Source organism: Micrasema longulum, unplaced genomic scaffold (genome assembly GCF_059751315.1).
Source record: "Micrasema longulum isolate JH-2025_06_02 unplaced genomic scaffold, ASM5975131v1 h1tg001062l, whole genome shotgun sequence".
In the NCBI taxonomy this organism is placed as follows: domain Eukaryota; kingdom Metazoa; phylum Arthropoda; class Insecta; order Trichoptera; family Brachycentridae; genus Micrasema; species Micrasema longulum.
Genome location: NW_028278250.1, coordinates 1 through 18,519, shown reverse-complemented (window position 1 = coordinate 18,519; position 18,519 = coordinate 1). Strand labels below are relative to the sequence as shown.

General features: G+C 39.0%; 1 protein-coding gene across 1 annotated transcript; it reads right to left on the bottom strand.

Annotated features, from left to right (window-relative positions):
- Positions 1–3,522: 3,522 nt before the first annotated feature.
- Positions 3,523–8,763, bottom strand: LOC148277253 (uncharacterized). Its single transcript, XM_088233139.1, has 4 exons — positions 7,837–8,763; positions 6,690–7,650; positions 4,783–5,717; positions 3,523–4,527 (listed from the first exon to the last, which is right to left on the bottom strand). The coding sequence occupies exons 1-4, from the start codon at positions 8,761–8,763 to the stop codon at positions 3,523–3,525; spliced, it is 3,828 nt and encodes a 1,275-aa protein (XP_088089265.1).
- Positions 8,764–18,519: the final 9,756 nt, after the last annotated feature.

The following is an 18,519-nucleotide window of genomic DNA, read 5'->3' as shown; positions in this document are numbered from 1 at the left end:
TGCTTAAAGGGAGTATAAGGAGGGGAAAGAAGATGTACATATTTAATATTATAATGTCTACCAAGTTACATAATGCATTTTTAGTGTAAATTTTAAATCTGAGTGATGTTTGTGTAATATATATCTTTAAATTTTGTATTGTACACTGAAAAAGTCCTAGTCGATGTTTTACTTATTGGTACATGAAACAGGTGGTACCGTCTACAAATCCTGGCTGGCACATATATTGTTATTAAACTAAGTAGTTATTTACAGTCAACTAGTCCTGTCATAATTTTGGAAAGCTGTAGTTGGTCCGCACACACTCTGCGGTATTGTAGAGAAGTAATTCCATGGTAGGTGGAGGCAGTGAGAGTTGATACATTAGAAATACCGGTTTTGTATTTTAGGTACCACTTAACCACTTAAATGCATATTAATTGTTCATAATTGAGATAATTTTGCAACAAACAAGGTATAACGATTCGCTCGTTTAGTAATATTTAAATTAAGGGTCGTTTTTTCAAAACACAATTTTCGCCCACCGTTTTGGTTTTTCAAAAAATAATTCAAGCCAGTACTGAGACGCATCGATTACTTTGAAAAAAAACTCACCACAACACCCTCAAAATCGATTTAAAAAATATCAAAGTCTTACACGATCAAATATCGTGGTTTGGAAAAACGATATTTTATCATGTATTAATCCCTAATTTCCATAATAATAATAAATCGTTGTTAACCATAATATACAATAAAACAAATATACTAACTAACGTATACATGGTTTAGTGGCGAACTTATTACCACTAGTAATGTCGTACAGTCTAGCCAAAACTATACTAAAAATACAGATTGAAAAAAAACTAAAAAAAATAATAACATAAAAAAACAGATAAATAAAATAGTTAAGAAAACACAAACAGTTAAAATATTTTACGAGATTATGGTATCTATTACTTACATTCATTATATTTCTTACATTTTAATTTATTCAATTGCATCTTCTAAATATTAATTTATAGTAATTATTTTAATCACTTATACTCCTGCTATTTTTTTAATACAATTTACTCCCTTATTTTTTTTGGAAACTTATTATACTTTTTACTGCCATGCATATGGGCCCCTTGCAAGAGGTCTCGGGTTCGATTCCCGACATGGTTGTCATGAAATATTTTTTTATAAATGTTTTTTTACACTAGAATATTTCAAAGTCCCTGGACTGGTGCCTTAAGCGTAAGACTGATCATCTTACATCCATGTAACAAAAAATCATCGAGGTACACTGCGATTGGTGTACCAATGCAGTGCCCTGTGCACCATTAGGGGCGGAAAGGGAATGATAATGATGATGATGATTAAAAAAGTGGCTTTTATAATTGCAATAATTTATATTGGATGCTAATGAAATGTAAAATGTAGTTATAAACTTACAATACGATATTTTCACACATTAAGAATAACGTTAAAAACAAAATGTTTATTTAGTGTGCATTTTTACGATTCTGATGATATAAATATCATGGTATTCGAAGCGAGTTTTCAGCTATAATTTTCGGGTTTAAAAATGAGAACATACAAAACGGATCGCAGTTGGCGTCATGTCATTTTGACGTTTCGCGTTGTGCCCACGGACTGCGCTTCTAACAAACATTGCGCCAAGTTTAGCGCCAAAACATCATACAAGCCGTTTGTCTCACAAAGCGCGAGAAGTCTCATTTTTGGGCAATTTATGCAGCGTTGCACGAAAAAAATTAACTAAAGTATTTTTTTAATTAAAGTATTTTTTTGTTTTTTTACGAATTTCTAAAATAAAAAAAATGAAAAGTCCTTATAAATTACCTTCAGGTTTAGTCACGATGCGTAATTTTAAAACAAAAATTGTTTACTCGATTTGGCACGAATCACAAAAACCTTCTCCAGAAAAAATCCATTTAAAGCTAATGTCGTGTTTTGGAAAAACGGTTTATTTCATTTTCAAGAATATTTTGAATTTGTATAAATTTTTGTAGACAAGGGCTTGATTTTACCCTTGATGTCTCTTTTGCAGGTGAAATAATTCATAGAATCTCACACGCATTAATTAGGGTTTCAGCTCTTTAAGTTCACAAAAATCAATAGGTGGAAGAATTGCAGATATAAGGATGTTTAAAAACAGGCAGGATGATGAATGTTACGGTGCGTAAAGTGGCCACTTTAACCAGGAAACGATAGGTCGAAAGTCCTGTGAATTTGTTTATATTTATTTTGTTTTTTTATTTATATGTATATTTCATATTTTACAAAATGGCACAAAAAGCTCTGACAAATTTTGTCTATATTAGAAGTAGGCTCAGTAAATGAAAGATCGGCAAGCTAGAAATATAAGTCTGTCTAATGTTGCAATCTGTTCTTATATGGGCAAATGCCAGTTCTAAGAAACCGATTTGCTGTGGCAAATATGGTTATCGAATATGTTTCCCATAAACAAAAATAATATTGTAGAAACAGAAAATCAATTAAAGCCCAAAAGAGATCATATACGCAGTTTACGTTAATATAAAGATAAAATTATAATATTTTAATATTTTCCCGTTTTTGCTTATATTTGTTATTTTTAATACTATTGAAATATTTTTTGTGTTTTTTTATACTTCTTTAGCTTGTATTATATATATGTAATTTTAATATTGTAACAGACGCGGCGGATCACTGCTTCGTCCGTAGCAATCGCGCCCGTCACAAGAACTGTATTTCTATGGGTGCTGGTGTCAAACGCAGAGTGGCCGGGCGTAGGCGGGCCTCGGCCGACGAACGATAAGCTCCGGGGGAGGTATCGTCGCCTAGAGATCCCTTGCGGGGTCGCTAGCGAGTAGCGCTGGCGGCCGCAATCCTGAGTCAGGCAACCGGGTTGTAAGGCCGGTATCTCTCCGTTGGTGGGAACGGCGGGGTGTGTTCCGGGGAAGTATCCAAGGGTCCAAATTATCCGGGGTCCAAAATCCAATCCAAAGGGTATCCGAGTTCCAAGTCCAGGGGGGTAGCGGTGTTCGAATCCAGGTGGCGATGAGGTCCGGTTTGAAGCGAGGTAGGGAGGTGAAGTGGAGAGTAGAAAGCCTTAGTAGTGTGGTGAGATGACTGACTTTATTTTTCCCCGGCGGGGCTATATATACAACATTTTGCCGTGCGGCGGTGGGCTAGGCCAATAGCGGGCGGTGCTAGGTTGACCAATCACGCGGCGAGAGAGATAGCGAGCACATTTGCCGGCTCTATCGGTCTCTCTCGCGCCACGTATAAGGTCCCCACCCTCCCGCTACCGGCCGCAGTTCCCCGCCGACCGCGCGGCGATCAACACTTATACAGAACAACATAAAAACACATTATGGGCATACAAATATTTTCATGAATTCTAATCTATATGTGGGCTTCAGTATGGCGATCACCACCCCCGAAAGTGACAAATACTAGTCTTTATTGAGGAGGTGGTAGATCGCTTACACATACTGAAGCCTCCTATGCTACATTGAAGCCCCAGGAAGGGCCGCCAAGTTGGTGCATGTACTTTTACGTCGGCAACACTCCCCCCTGCCGAGGAGGCATCTCTGCGCCGACGTCGTCCTTGATTTGCAACACGGCGAGCTTGACGGCGGGTCGTGTGTAGGTTCCGGTGGCTGTCTGGACCCGGGCGCTCCTGACTTGTCCATCCTTCCCTGGTGTGACTGCTATGACGCGTCCCCGCGGCCATTCATTCCGCGGGAGGGCGGCGTCCGTTATTATGACCAGGTCATCGACCATGATCGGTGTGGCGGCCTGTTGCCACTTCCGTCGCTGTGCCAACGTCGGGAGATATTCCCTCATCCATCTTTTCCAAAATGCGTCGGCTAGTTTCTGCGCCACCCGCCATTGTTTTTTGAGGCACAGTTCGGGCGGCGCGTCTCTGTAATCGGCCAGATGCGGCTGGGCCCCGCTCGACCCGATGAGAAAGTGCATCGGAGTCAGCGGAGCGTCGTCTCGGCTATCAAGCGAGACGTGGGTTAGGGGCCGAGTGTTTACTGTGTACTCGGCCTCCGCTATCGCTGTCATTAGCGTTTCCTCTCGGGGGGCTTGTTCCTTTAGAATCACCATAAGCGCCCCCTTTATCGACCGGACGAGCCGTTCCCAGGCTCCCCCCATGTGTGGCGCCGATGGCGGGTTGAACACCCATTTGATCCCTCTCCTTGTCGCCTCGTTCTGTAGTTCGGGATCGTGAGCTAGTTCCTTCATGGCGGCCGCCATCTCTTTGTCTGCGCCTCTGAAGTTCGTCCCGTTGTCCGAGTAGAGCGTTGTCGGATGTCCTCTGCGGGCCGCCATCCTTCTGAGGGCCTGCACCGTCGAGTCAGTACTCAACGACGGTGTAATTTCAATATGCACGGCCCTCGTAACCATGCACGTAAACAGGGCCCCGTATCGTTTCTCCCGGCGTCTTCCGATAGTTACGTATACGGGCCCGAACATGTCCACCCCACAGTGGGTAAAAGGCCTTACGTGATGATCGAGTCGGCCGGCAGGCAGCTGTCCCATGAGCGGAGGCTGCGGGCGGGCCTTCTGTATTCGACAGTAGCGGCACTCGTATATAATTTTCCTTATATTTGTCCGTAATCGTGTTATAAAGAACTGTTGTCTGAGTTCGCTGAGTGTCCGCTCTGTACTTGCGTGTTGCCGCGACTCGTGATAATGCCTTATCAATAGACGCGTATAGGCGTGCGCTCCGTCCAGTATGACGGGCGCCTTTAGTTGCTCGCTCACCGCGGGGGCTTCCATAATTCGCGTCCCCATTCTGAGGACGCTATCTTTATCGAGGTAGGGAGTGAGACCCAGCAGGCGGCTGTTCCGCGGGAGGCACTCCCCCCGTCTAATTGCGGCTATCTCGGCGTGGTAACTGTCTGTCTGGCTTATAAGTATCCACGCCCTCTCTGATGCCTTGAGTTCCGGGGCGATGAGTGTCGCGCTTCCTGTATTCTTTTTCCTGCAGTGGTTTATGAAGCGCAACACCCACGCTGTAGTCCTGATCAGTCTCCGCCAGGAGGAAAATCTTCTTTCGTCCGGGAGGGCTGTCATCACGATGGCACTGTTCGCACACTTTATTTCACTGCTTGTATCCGGGGTCGCCGTTATTACCTTGAGCGGCGGCCATTCACTTTTATTTTTCTTTATGAAACTCGGCCCACTGAACCACATGCCGGCCGGGGAGATGTCTGGTATCTCGCCGTCCCGCGTCCCGAGATCAGCGGGGTTCTTCTTTCCTGGTACCCACCGCCACTCTTGAGCGTTCGTTAGCTCATCTATTTCCCCTAGGCGGTGGGCTACAAATGGCGTGAAGATGCGCGAATCACTCTGGACCCAGCACAGCACCGTAGTAGAATCTGTCCAGTAGTAGGTATCGCGTATATTACTTCCGCATTCTTTCTTGATTGTGGCCGCCAGTCGTGCGGCCATGAGCGCGGCTTGTAATTCCAGGCGTGGAATTGATAGCGCTCGTAGCGGGCTAACTCGGCACTTGCTAGCCATGAACGTCGCATTCCTTCCGGCGGCGTTCTCCTCCACGATGTAGGCTACGGCGCAGTTCGCTTGCTCCGAGGCATCGGAAAATACGTGCAGCTCTACTGGCTGGCCCTTGGCGCTCGATACGCGCCGCGGTATAGCGCACTCGGTATTGCGTAATATGTCCACCCAAGTGCACCATTTCTCTGCGTGTTCTTCATTCACTTGTTCGTCCCACTCTATGTGGGAGCGCCACACATCTTGTAGCAGTATTCGCGGGCGTATTGTCAAACACCCTACGAAACCGAGTGGATCGAAAATGCTCATAACTTCACTTAGCATCTGCCGTTTTGTAGGCCTCTCTGTTGGAACCTCCCGTGACACTTTAAATTTAAATTGAAACTCGTCTGTCACCGGGTCCCATTTGATGCCGAGGACCCTCTCTGTCACGGAGGTTCCGCTAATTATTTCGCGTGCGCTTTTCCCTCTCAGACTTGAAGGAATCGCTTCCATTACGGAGGGATCATTACTCGCCCAATTCGCGAGGATGAATCCGCCCCGCCGTAGTAGTTCGCTGACATCGTGGCGCAGTTGTATCGCCTCTGTTGCACTGTCTACGGCATCCATATAGTCGTCCATGTAGAATTTATTTCGCACAGCATCCCTGGCGGCGGCCATCTCTTGTCCGTGATCTTCTGCGACTTGATTTCTCACGTACTGTGCGCTGCTCGGTGAACACGCCGCGCCGAACGTCATCGACGTCATAATCATTTCCCGAATTTCTTCTTCGGGACTATCGCGCCAGAGGAACAGCTGCGCCCTCTGGTCTTCTTTTCTTATTTTAATTTGGAGAAACATCTCCCTTATATCTGCTGCCAGCGCGATCTTTCCCTCGCGAAATCGCATTATATTTCCCATAAGCGATGAGAGAAGGTCCGGGCCGTTGGCCAACATGTCGTTCAATGACTTCCCGTTGCAGCGGCTGGCGGCGTCAAATACTATCCGTATTTTATCCGGTTTATTCACGTTCGTCACTGCGAAATGTGGCAAAAACCAAAGCCCACTCGCAGTGTCTTGTCTTTCAGCCAGCGTCAGTTCCCGGGCATACCCCTTGTCTAGATATTCTTTAATCTTTAACTTGTAAGCCGCGGCGAATTCACTGTTTTTACTGAACTTTTTCTCTATGCTTAAAAATCGATTCAGCGCTGTACGGCGATTATCCGGTAAACATATTCGATTGTCTTTCCACAGTAGCCCTGTCTCGTACTGTCCTTGCGGTAGGAAACGTGTCGTGGCTCTCATGGTTTCTGTGGCTCGCGCCTCCTGACGCGATATCTTGGCTGTCGAACTTATACCTAACGCGTCGACGGCGTAATTCTGTTTAACTAGATTTTCTAGTCTCTGTTCTGTACTAAGCGCCATTAGTATGCTGGCGTTAGTCTGGCGTGTCCGCCCACCGTGTATCACCTTTCCTAAGGCTGTCACTGAGGCGATGTATTCCCCGCATCTCCGTGCCTCTCTTGTCACTATGAGAGAGGCGTTATCTTGGCCGATGAGTAACTGCGGGCACACTTGTCGCATCCTGCCTTCCCCTTCAATCACGGGCTGTAGCGGCAGACTCAGCTTCTGTATTGTGTTTGCGCGGAGAGTGAATAAATCTTCCGTAACTCCGCGCACTTTAATTGTGACTTTTCTTGATGCACTATCTGTTACGCACATTCCGCCGGCACCGTGGATTTTTAATCCTCGAGTCTCTCCCGGCGCGCCGATGTCGTTTGCTATTTTTGCGTCAATCAATGTCACGGTTGATCCCTCATCCAGTAACGCGTACGCGTTCACTCGTCCTCGCGGACCACTCAACATGACGGGAATCACTTTTAGGAGGACCGGTTCCTCCCGAGCGTAGGTGCTCGTCACTATATTATTCGTCCGCGAACTGTGGCCGTAATCGTAGTTTCTTTCACTTGAACTCGCGGCGCGGGTTTCGTTCGCGGTCGGTCTGTTTCCCCCGGCGCCCGCCGCTGCAGGCGTGTCGCGGCGGGCATTGTTATCTGGCGCTCGTATATCGGCGCTAGACCGAGCTTCACTGATATCGGCACTATTTCTGTCGTGTAATGTCTTGTGATGTGTTCGGCGACATCCATCGAGGCCGCACTTTTTTACATTTCTACACTTTATCGCCCGATGAGTGTTCGATAAACACGAAAAACACAAATTCTTTCGCTTCACTATGTCCCATCTTTCCGAAATACTACACTCTATGTATTCCTGGCACGTTTGTAGTAAATGTCCTCGTCCGCACAAAACACATGACGCTATACTTTTCCCGTTTCCCTCTGTTGAAATCACTGTATGCACTTGTTCTCGCTTCTGTGGCTTCTCGCGTTGTTTTCCGCTGTACACTTGCGGCTCTATTCCGCCGCCTATCATCGAAGATTCCGTTAAATCTTCCAAAAAGAGCGCAAAATCCTTCGCGGAGGGCCTCACCCGGTTTCCTCTTCTGCTGTACCACCAGAGAGACTTCATGCACAGCGGTAACTTGCTCACTAGTTCACTTAGTAGTTGTGGCGTAGACATGTAATCGCCACCGAAGCCTTCTAAGGTCGCTATCGCGTTCCGAACTGCGCTAGACAGATCTACTAATGCTTGCGTAGATCCGTCGTTCTGTATGCAGCGGAGCCTTCTCACTTTTTCCAACAAGGAAGACGCTACAATGTCCGGCTGGCCGTAGTGTAGCTCCAACGTCTTCATTATCACCCTCACTTGGCTTGGATCCACTAGTAATGACGACACAGATTCTCTTGCCCGTCCTTTCAACGCGCGCTGTAGACGCAGGAGGTTTTCTGGATCCGAAAGGCAGCACATCTCCGTCGACTGAGTGTACTGCGATTTGAAAGTAGCCCATTCCTGCGGCTCTCCGGCGAAGGCGGGTAGGTCCTTGGCAGTAGATTGGCGCGCTATCATGGCGCCGACTCTGCTAACGTCCTCTGGGGCTGAAGTCGGGCTTCTTCCTTGCGAAGCCTCTAGTAGAATCGCCATTTTTGACAGCACCGTCATGATGCCGTCCATCTCCGTAGCACGCGGCGCGGGCTCGGGATTCGTTTCCAAGGGCACGCGTCGGTCTTGATCGTGTAGTGAAGCACGGAGTGTTCGAACCTGCGTCCTCAGCCGCTGGACTGTATCTTCGGATGTGTCCGACTCAGCTGAGTCCTGATCTGTAGCAGGGTCTTCTCTCGGTTCCGTGCCTCCTCGACCCGAGCGGAGTGAAGGGGTTCTCGAAGTCATCTCTAGGCGCTCTGCGATGAATATCCGGTTCTTCTCGAAGGACCAACTTGTAACAGACGCGGCGGATCACTGCTTCGTCCGTAGCAATCGCGCCCGTCACAAGAACTGTATTTCTATGGGTGCTGGTGTCAAACGCAGAGTGGCCGGGCGTAGGCGGGCCTCGGCCGACGAACGATAAGCTCCGGGGGAGGTATCGTCGCCTAGAGATCCCTTGCGGGGTCGCTAGCGAGTAGCGCTGGCGGCCGCAATCCTGAGTCAGGCAACCGGGTTGTAAGGCCGGTATCTCTCCGTTGGTGGGAACGGCGGGGTGTGTTCCGGGGAAGTATCCAAGGGTCCAAATTATCCGGGGTCCAAAATCCAATCCAAAGGGTATCCGAGTTCCAAGTCCAGGGGGGTAGCGGTGTTCGAATCCAGGTGGCGATGAGGTCCGGTTTGAAGCGAGGTAGGGAGGTGAAGTGGAGAGTAGAAAGCCTTAGTAGTGTGGTGAGATGACTGACTTTATTTTTCCCCGGCGGGGCTATATATACAACATTTTGCCGTGCGGCGGTGGGCTAGGCCAATAGCGGGCGGTGCTAGGTTGACCAATCACGCGGCGAGAGAGATAGCGAGCACATTTGCCGGCTCTATCGGTCTCTCTCGCGCCACGTATAAGGTCCCCACCCTCCCGCTACCGGCCGCAGTTCCCCGCCGACCGCGCGGCGATCAACACTTATACAGAACAACATAAAAACACATTATGGGCATACAAATATTTTCATGAATTCTAATCTATATGTGGGCTTCAGTATGGCGATCACCACCCCCGAAAGTGACAAATACTAGTCTTTATTGAGGAGGTGGTAGATCGCTTACACATACTGAAGCCTCCTATGCTACATTGAAGCCCCAGGAAGGGCCGCCAAGTTGGTGCATGTACTTTTACGTCGGCAACAAATATGTAATTTTAATGTAATTTTAATATGTAATTTTAATATGTAATTTTAGTGTAATTTTAATACGCTTTTATTATTTTTTTAACCTGTATTGGGTGCACATATTTTGTTAATTAAAAAAAATCTTTTTTTATTGTTGTAATTTTTAACATTTGCACTCTCGTACCAGTTCAGTTTGTATGTATACATACATGTAATTTTTAAACTTCTTGTATTTTTTATGTCTTTCTTCCCAGATTGTATAATGTGTACATCATTTTGAATACCTTGTATTATGTTTATTTTGTTATTTTTAAATATTTTTCATACCCTTTTAATTTGTAGTGTATCGTAATTTTTATTCTGCTTTTGTAAATAATGTTATAGTTTAAAATATAAAAACGTCTGTAAATAAATATTGTTATCTGCATGTCCCTAAATGAGTTTTTTACAAAAACTCCTTGGGAATATTATATAAAATTATGTATAATATGTTTTCAATTTAATAAAAAAATATATTAAAAAAATATGTCAATATATAATATAAAATATAATAGATTTATAAACTATTTATAAATACCTGGACTATCATGTCCCATCTCAAAAAGGTTACTTTTATTCATTGAAACATCTATCTTTTCTGGGAAAATCCATGCTCTAAATATAATTGTGTTTATTTGCATATTTATTATTGCATCCAGTTTCTAAAACACAAAAGAGGTTTTCGTTTGTGTATCTTTTAAGAATCCTTTGAAGATGTAATATCCGGTTATTTGAGTTCAAACACCTAAAAAGGATGCCTTAAAAACGGACTGTCAAGGATAGCATTTAACCTCAAGACATGGGTGTATGCAGTCTGCATACAAATATGTAAATATAATATCCCGAATATTTTAAATATTAATTCGGTGAATTTTAAATCTCACAATCTATGAAGGGTCTTAATAATTAGATTTCCTTACAGCAAGCTTACTTTTTGATTATATTTTTTATTGGAGAAAACAGATCTACATAGATATTTTTATAGTTAACATCAGATATATTGCATGGACAGTCATTTGTTTCCACAAATCGTACAAATTTAGTAAAGAAATATAATACACAAACATTTTATTCATGCTTATATAACCAAATAAAGTGACCAACATATTTTTATCAAAAAGAGCAAATCATCTTCAGGAGATTGGGTTAGAATAGTTATAATTTGATTGATTAATGTATTTTGTTATTGTATATTTTTTTTAAATATATATATGTATTTCAAGTAATTTATAATGTGTACAGTAAGTATCGAGCATATTAATATTTCATACTCGATTTTTTAATATTTTTATGCACTCTTTATACCACATATATGTTAATGGCAGAAATGCCGTATATAAATAAATAAATATATAACATGAAAAAAATATTAAATAAATTAAAAAAAAAAAATATGCGTTTAGCAAATGGGGTGGGATTATCATTATCCTAACTATTTTTATCTAATATAAGAAAAAACTTACTTATAAAAATACTTTCACCTGTATAGGTCATATGTCTATTATTCTAGGTTTATTTTGTTGGTTTTTATCGACTGTGTCACATTTTCAAGTACATTTATAAACTAGCTGCGTGCGCATGTGCAGTTACTAATTCTTTGATTGACAATTGACAAAAATCCCACTCACGAAGGATGGGACACTAAAAATAAAATACTTAAACTCATTAAAATAGCATTTTATCAACTCATTAGTTAACCCGAATTTTTTTACGATAATGATCTTGAGGATAAAAATAATTTTATTGAATTTACTTTCATATAATTTTGTATTATCTATCCTTACCTCTGTTTTGTATAAATACATTGAACTCCTTAATAAATATACCAGTCTCGAAGATGTCGCGAAAGCGATGAAACCGGTCATTGGATATTCTTAATTTGTGGATTCAAGTATCACTCGTCTTTAATTTATATTATAAATATCAATCTTATTAAGTGATTTGTGAAATGCCTAAGGTCGCAATAATATTATAAATTAAAATCGTAATGTTTAGTTTTACGTGTTTGTATTTATTTTACATTCAATCATCAGGGTGGCAAGAACATTTGATTTTACTTTGTAGATAAAATTAAAAATAAATGTTAATTTTTCATTGTAATCCGAACCCAGAACACTACAAGGATCTTTTATTATAACTTTATTGTCTCAGTGATGCTATTAAATGTATTTTTGACACAATACAAACCACAAAAGGAATAAAAACAATTAAACTTATATAATGTGGGTAGCAATGGTAGTACATCAAATATCATAATGTCATTTGTGAATTTTCTGACACATCATGGATTCACCGGTTCCTTAAATACCGGTTATTGTAAAATATAATAAATTATTTATTTAAACTTTCGGTACAAAAAATATACGCGCTTCATTAGGCTTATTGCTAAAAGCAATATTAACATATTACAACAGAAATGAAGAACATTTAAGATAAAGTAATATAGAAGTCTACGCATACAGGGCTTATGAAAAAAAAAAAGGAAAAAACAAATTCAGCCGTTGCCTAGTATGTAGGCGATATAATTCAATTAGATAAATCTCACCCGCATAAATAAAAGTTTCAGCTTTTTAACTTCACAGACATCATCAAATATAAGTATTGTAGGAACATAGATGTTTAAATATGGGCAGAATGGTGAATGTTACACAGTGTGTAAAATGGCCACTTCAACCAGATAATGACAAGACATAAGCCCTGTAGATGCCTAGACTTCTATATGACCTTCTCTAAAATGTTCTTCATCTCCGTTGTAATATGATAATATAAACAGCCCGCCAGGGATTTGAATGTAGTCTTTGTCTACAAAAATTTGGACAAACTCAAAATATTATTGATTAATCCACTTGGTCCATGAAGAAGTATAGAAATTTTTAAAAAAAATTCAGGCGTTGCCTTACATGTAGTTGAAATTATTTAATTAGATTGATGGACCAAATTTGGTGACAGAGCTTTTGCAATAGCCGGACCTTTGGCGTGGAATGCCTTACCTTCAGAATTACGAAATTGTGCAACAGAATCGCTTTTTAGAAAAAAAAAAAAACTCATTTATTTGTGAAATCGTTTCCTGATTTGAAAAGTGCTACTGCTTAAAAGGAATACAAACATAATACATATGTGTATGGGTAATTTATAAAATTAGTGTGTAAGTGAATAGTAATAAGGAGTAAGCTGATAGAATTAAGTATAATGTACAGTGCCCTTGAAGTGATTATTCACGAAAATGGCGCTATAAAAATGGTCAAAAATTATTATTATTTACTGTATATAACAGATGAAAGAGTTGAAGGAATGTAGATGTTCAAATATGGGCAGAACGGTAAATTTAGTGTTTTTCAGATACCGATAAAATCGAACTAATTTCACCATTTATTTATTGATTGAATGTAAAAATTGTAATGAATCCGCAAACCTAAAAATTCATTTGTTAAAATAATTAAAACGCAAATTAAATTTTATTGATTTTTTTTAATGAATTTTATCCCATGAAAATGTCTTATTTGGACATAGTTGTGGCCTTAAACACTCGATTTAACTTAGAAACTGTTAAAAGTGTCATTTTGTAATCTAATAGTGAAATAAACAATCAAGAATCGGAAACAAAATACTTAGCTTAATCTAATTGCCGAATTTAGTAAAACTGCAAGTATACAATTGAATCAAACAATCTCCTTATCAAATAAATATTTATTGCTACTTCGTTTTTTAAATTTAAATATTATTACATATAATTATTATAAGATACCTATATTTTTTTCTGTATATTATTAATAAATAAATAAAATTTTAAAAATTATTTAAATTACGAATATTAAATTGACTTCTTCATATTAATATTTTTGATTCTTGTTTCGCCATTGATTTTTTTTTCATTTCATCAAGTTTAGTATTCAATAATATTCAGAATATTAAATTTTTTAGTATTTTTTATTGCACATCAACAGCCGAGTTGGCACAATATTTACAGTGGTGAATTACATCACAGGACACCCAGGCTTGAAAAAAAATATAGTATTGAATTTTTTTTTGTGTTCTCACCGAGAATCGAACCCGGAACCTTCCGTGCGTGAGTCATGTGTCATAGCCATAACCTCACGCGGACGCCTATTTTTTACTAATTTTTTTTATAACCGTGCGCATATGGATTTATTTCAATCTGATGTTTATATTAATAATTGGAGAAGCTAATTACTATTATCTCATTTACAAATGTTTTATTGATTTTTGTGTATTTTATTTATGTTCACATGTAATAATAATTGGCAAAAGATGTTTAATGATTATATTTATAATTTTATGAAGTGTATATTATACAGTATATAGTTTACTGGTTTTGAACCAAAATTAAAAAACAAGTAAAAATAGATTGAGAGTTTTGGTTATTCAGTTAAGATCAGTTCAGTAACTGTGTTTTATTATTATTGATTATAAAACACATATAGGTAAGGCGATCAGTTTAACGATTCAGGTACCAGTTAATGAAAAAAGAAACATTGCAGAGCAAAACCGCCTTTAAAACCAATATTTTACATTTGCCCAGCTGGGAATCGAACCCATCGCCCCAATTACAGTGAGAAGTTAACATTTATCATTTATTATTTTATCTACAAAGAAAAATTAAGTTTTTTGTTTTAGAAGCAGAATATGCATACATTTTTTTCTTATAAACATGCTCAAGATAGTGGGCCAATGATGTATAAAGTTTTTTATTTTTTTTAGACATCTAAGTGAAAGGGGTCTAAAAAGTTGTATTCTGAATCACCTTGATCGTAAAAATTATTTTTAAAATATTCAGTAATACTTTTGGCCCTCAACCGAGGTTTAAAGTTTATAACTGTCTGAACATTTTGTTTATTATCTATCTTGATAAAATTACTTTTTGTTAGTAAAGATATAACTTAATCCCATTAGAAATGCAAAAAGTTTATACTCCGCGGAACTGATTCCGTTGAGCGCCTGGCTAATATTGACGAAAACAATGGCTCATTAAAACAATGCTACCCATTTATTACAAAACAAAGTGCAACTCACGCTTTTAGAAGCTTATTTAATAAGGTTTAATGCACATTATAAAAATTAACTGAACTGATTTTCTCTGACTCTGGTTGAGGGCCAAAAATAGTATCAAATTTTTTATTTTTTATTTTTGGCATTCCGAGAAATCTAAAACAAAACTTTTTAGACCCCTTTCATTTTGAAATTCCGAAAAAACATTATCGGCTCACCCTAATCCTATTATAGGTTACCGACGAAGATACTTTAAATATTCATGCAATTTCGTCCACAAACATCGGTTTTTCTTTATAGACAGTCGAAGATAACTCTACAATATTTTGAGTATGTCCAAATGCTTGCAGACTGGATTTTCTCCTAGAGTTTTAGACGCTGCTTAGTAGGTGAATTGGTTCAGCCGGATGAATCACACCCGCATGTTAAAGGTTTCAGCTCTTTTACTTCACAAAAGTCAACAGATGGAAGAGTTGAGGAAATGTGGATGTCCAAGAACAGGCAGAATTGGGAATGTTACACAGTGTGTAAAGTGGCCACTTTAACCAGCCAATGACAGGTCATAAGCCCTGTAAATGCCTAGACTCCCTTCTCAAAAATGTTTTCCCTCTGTGTTGCAACAAATTTAAGATAACTCTTTTAACTTCCAATTGTTATTGGGCCCTGGACCTCAAGAATGGTAGGCGAATGCCCCAACCTCTACGCAATAAAGGAGGCTTATCTCCCCTTGATTTCCTTAGTCAGAATTTTTACATGAAAGCAACCATCGAGCAGAAAACACTCGTCCAGGATCCTGGTTCTATTTCACATACAGAACTGTACTCTTCATCCACCCACAAAGGAAATAAAAGAACATAGAAACCTCAAAAGTTTTCATTTAAGCCCTCACAGCAGTATTGCCAATACGTGATCAATCAAATTCACATGGTCAATACAATACAAGTGATATTGTTTTATGGCAATTTCTTCTATCCAATCAAAAGCTTTACCAGAAAAAATATTCTCTTCTGTGACAACTATTATTAAGGACTGTACCAAGGATATTAAATTTATAGCAAAGGATTACCTTTATCTCTTTTAAAGTAAGGTAGGTCGTTAGTCCTTCAGTAACCTGTTTTTCCTTCAAGGTAATGCTGCCTAGGGAGATTCTACAGGTAATACAGCCTCATCTGATTTATATCACCCAATCCAGAGTTGAATTTTATTAAAATTATCTTTCTAAGATAATAATTTATGTCTTTAAAAGCGAATCAAATTAAAAGTTTTTTTTTTTTAATTATGATTTTAATGATATCACTTGTAAAATTGATCTCTTCTCAATATGTTTTTTTCACCAGTTTTATTGAGCCGGAAACGCTAAGTCTCATCCAGGATTCTGGTTATGTTTCAAACACAAAACTACAATATTTCTCATCCACCCTTTTTCATTTTTGTTTTATTTATTAACAATTTTGAAAATCCGTGACGGTTACATAAACACAAAATAACGTCAAGTCATGTTACGTTTCGTCTAGTTAGTGAGTCATCATGTGGTTTTTAACCCATTCAGACCTGAATTAATTCCTGTAAACATGAAAAGATAAATAAATAAATTTAAATTTTTTATTTGAAGCGCTAACTTTGTAGTTATTTTATTATGAAAAATATGGTTCATTCTGTGCGTACTAAAGGAATTATTAAAATTTTAAAATTATTTTTTATGTTTTTTTGTCATTAAAACTTTATTAATTCTCTTTTTCTTCCGATGCCTCATTTCGGCGATCATTTTAGCGTAAGCATCTCTGTCCTACGCTACTCTTATATTCTGCAGCCAGGACATTGCTTACTGACGTACTTGCCGTAGTGATGATACCAAAAAAAAGAAAAGATTACCAACGTGGTTTCCCGTTGCCTTCTCTAGTATAACTTTCTGTCAGGGTCGCCTTTCCTTAGCTGGTTGATGCTGGTTTGAAGGCGCCAGAAACTCGCCTTTCATCGTATCGTTATCTGCTGTGATCACCCTGTTGTGATCACCCTGAGTGTGATCCTATTGCCCAGGGTTCGCAAAGTGAACGCTAACGAGTTGGACTAGCCAGCAATGTTGCCGGTGGAATGCAACTCGGCGTTCGCAGCATTTTAAAGAATCACACCCTACAGCAAGATGTAACTCACTGCAACCCTACTGACAGTTTGAACTCCTTTAGAAATTATTTAACGTAAATTTTTTTTGAACGATGGTTTTGAAACGGATAATCAACTGACAAAATTCATTCAATGAAGTTAATTTAATTGTACTGAATTGTGTTTAAAACCTGCCTTACATAGAATTTATTGGGGCGATAGGAATTTGCCCCAAAACAAACAAACCAGACAGAAGCCAACTGAAAATAAACTTTTCTGTGTGATACTGATATAAAATAACGACGTACTTAATTTTTCCAGTAATTAAAAAAAAAAGTATGATAGTAAAAAAAACTTCAAATTTGTGTATATTTGAATGAACACCCGGCCTGAAAGAGTTAATGTTTATTTTTAATTTGTCTCCAATCAAGTAAATATATCGTTGTATTGTTTAAGTCCATCGTCTAGTATTTTTGACTTGCATCTTTGTCGGTATAGTGTTGTTTTTTCCAATATTTATTATTTTAAACTTTTCCTCAATCAAAAATATAATTTAAATTTATTGCAACAGGGAGGGAAAAAAATTTTGAGAAGGGAATATAGAACTCTAAGCATTAACGGAGCTTATGAGCTGTCATTGACTGGTATAAGTCGCCACTTTACACACGGTGTGTTGTGGCCAGCGATTCAATTTTATACTTTGATTATCCCTGTCAAGAAGGGATAAATCAAATCGATTCATGACTGCATATTTAATTGAATTCTTGAATTAAATGTTTAGTTGAATTCCTCGCCCAGAGATGGCGGGCATCGTTTTCGCGCGGTCGGTATCACCGCACCCGAGAAAAATCCGTGTTGTGAAAAGAAAAACCCCGACTTGACAATTTTGGTTTTTCTCTGATTTGTTCTTCAAGATTTTTATCACGCATTGTGCTCATTAAAACCATACAAATCACCACATTGAAGTTCTCAACAAAAAACGGATCAAAGTAGATGCCATTGGATACTAAAATATCAGTTTCCTTAATCTTTTTTAGACGGGTGATGATTTGTCGCGTGTTGATCTGCTGGCTATAAATATTTTTATGACATTTTCTATTAAATATGAAAAACTAAACGCATCGCTTAAAAGGGGTATATTTTTTATTTTATTTATATTTTATCATACAAATACATACATATTACAAAAAAATACAATAATAACGTATTCCAAACTCTAAGAGGCCAAGGGCTCTGTATTGAGTTGGGATACAACATAATGGAAAGTGGAAGTATGTACGTACATAATTAAATAATAGCTAAAATAAAAATTAAATATTACTACGTAAACATATATATATTTCAAGGGGCATCTAGACAACACGCTAGATAGTATTCATGTTAATGTCATTATAAATTAATAGAATTAATTTTACTTTGTATTTTTATTGTTATTTATTATGACTTGACACGGGCATAGACTAAAAAGCCTTAATAATTTCGTTAATATTTAAACTAGTGCAATTTTGAATGAATAAAATAAATAAATATATGCATAAAAGTAGATATGTATAGTATGTAAATATATACAATATATCGCAGCAGCCTCCTGCAATGGTCTCTTCCCTTATATAAAATCCAGACTTGTACACTCTTTCTGAAAATGGCTTTCGTTCTGGAGAACTTAATATGTTCATCCAGGACATTGAACACCCTT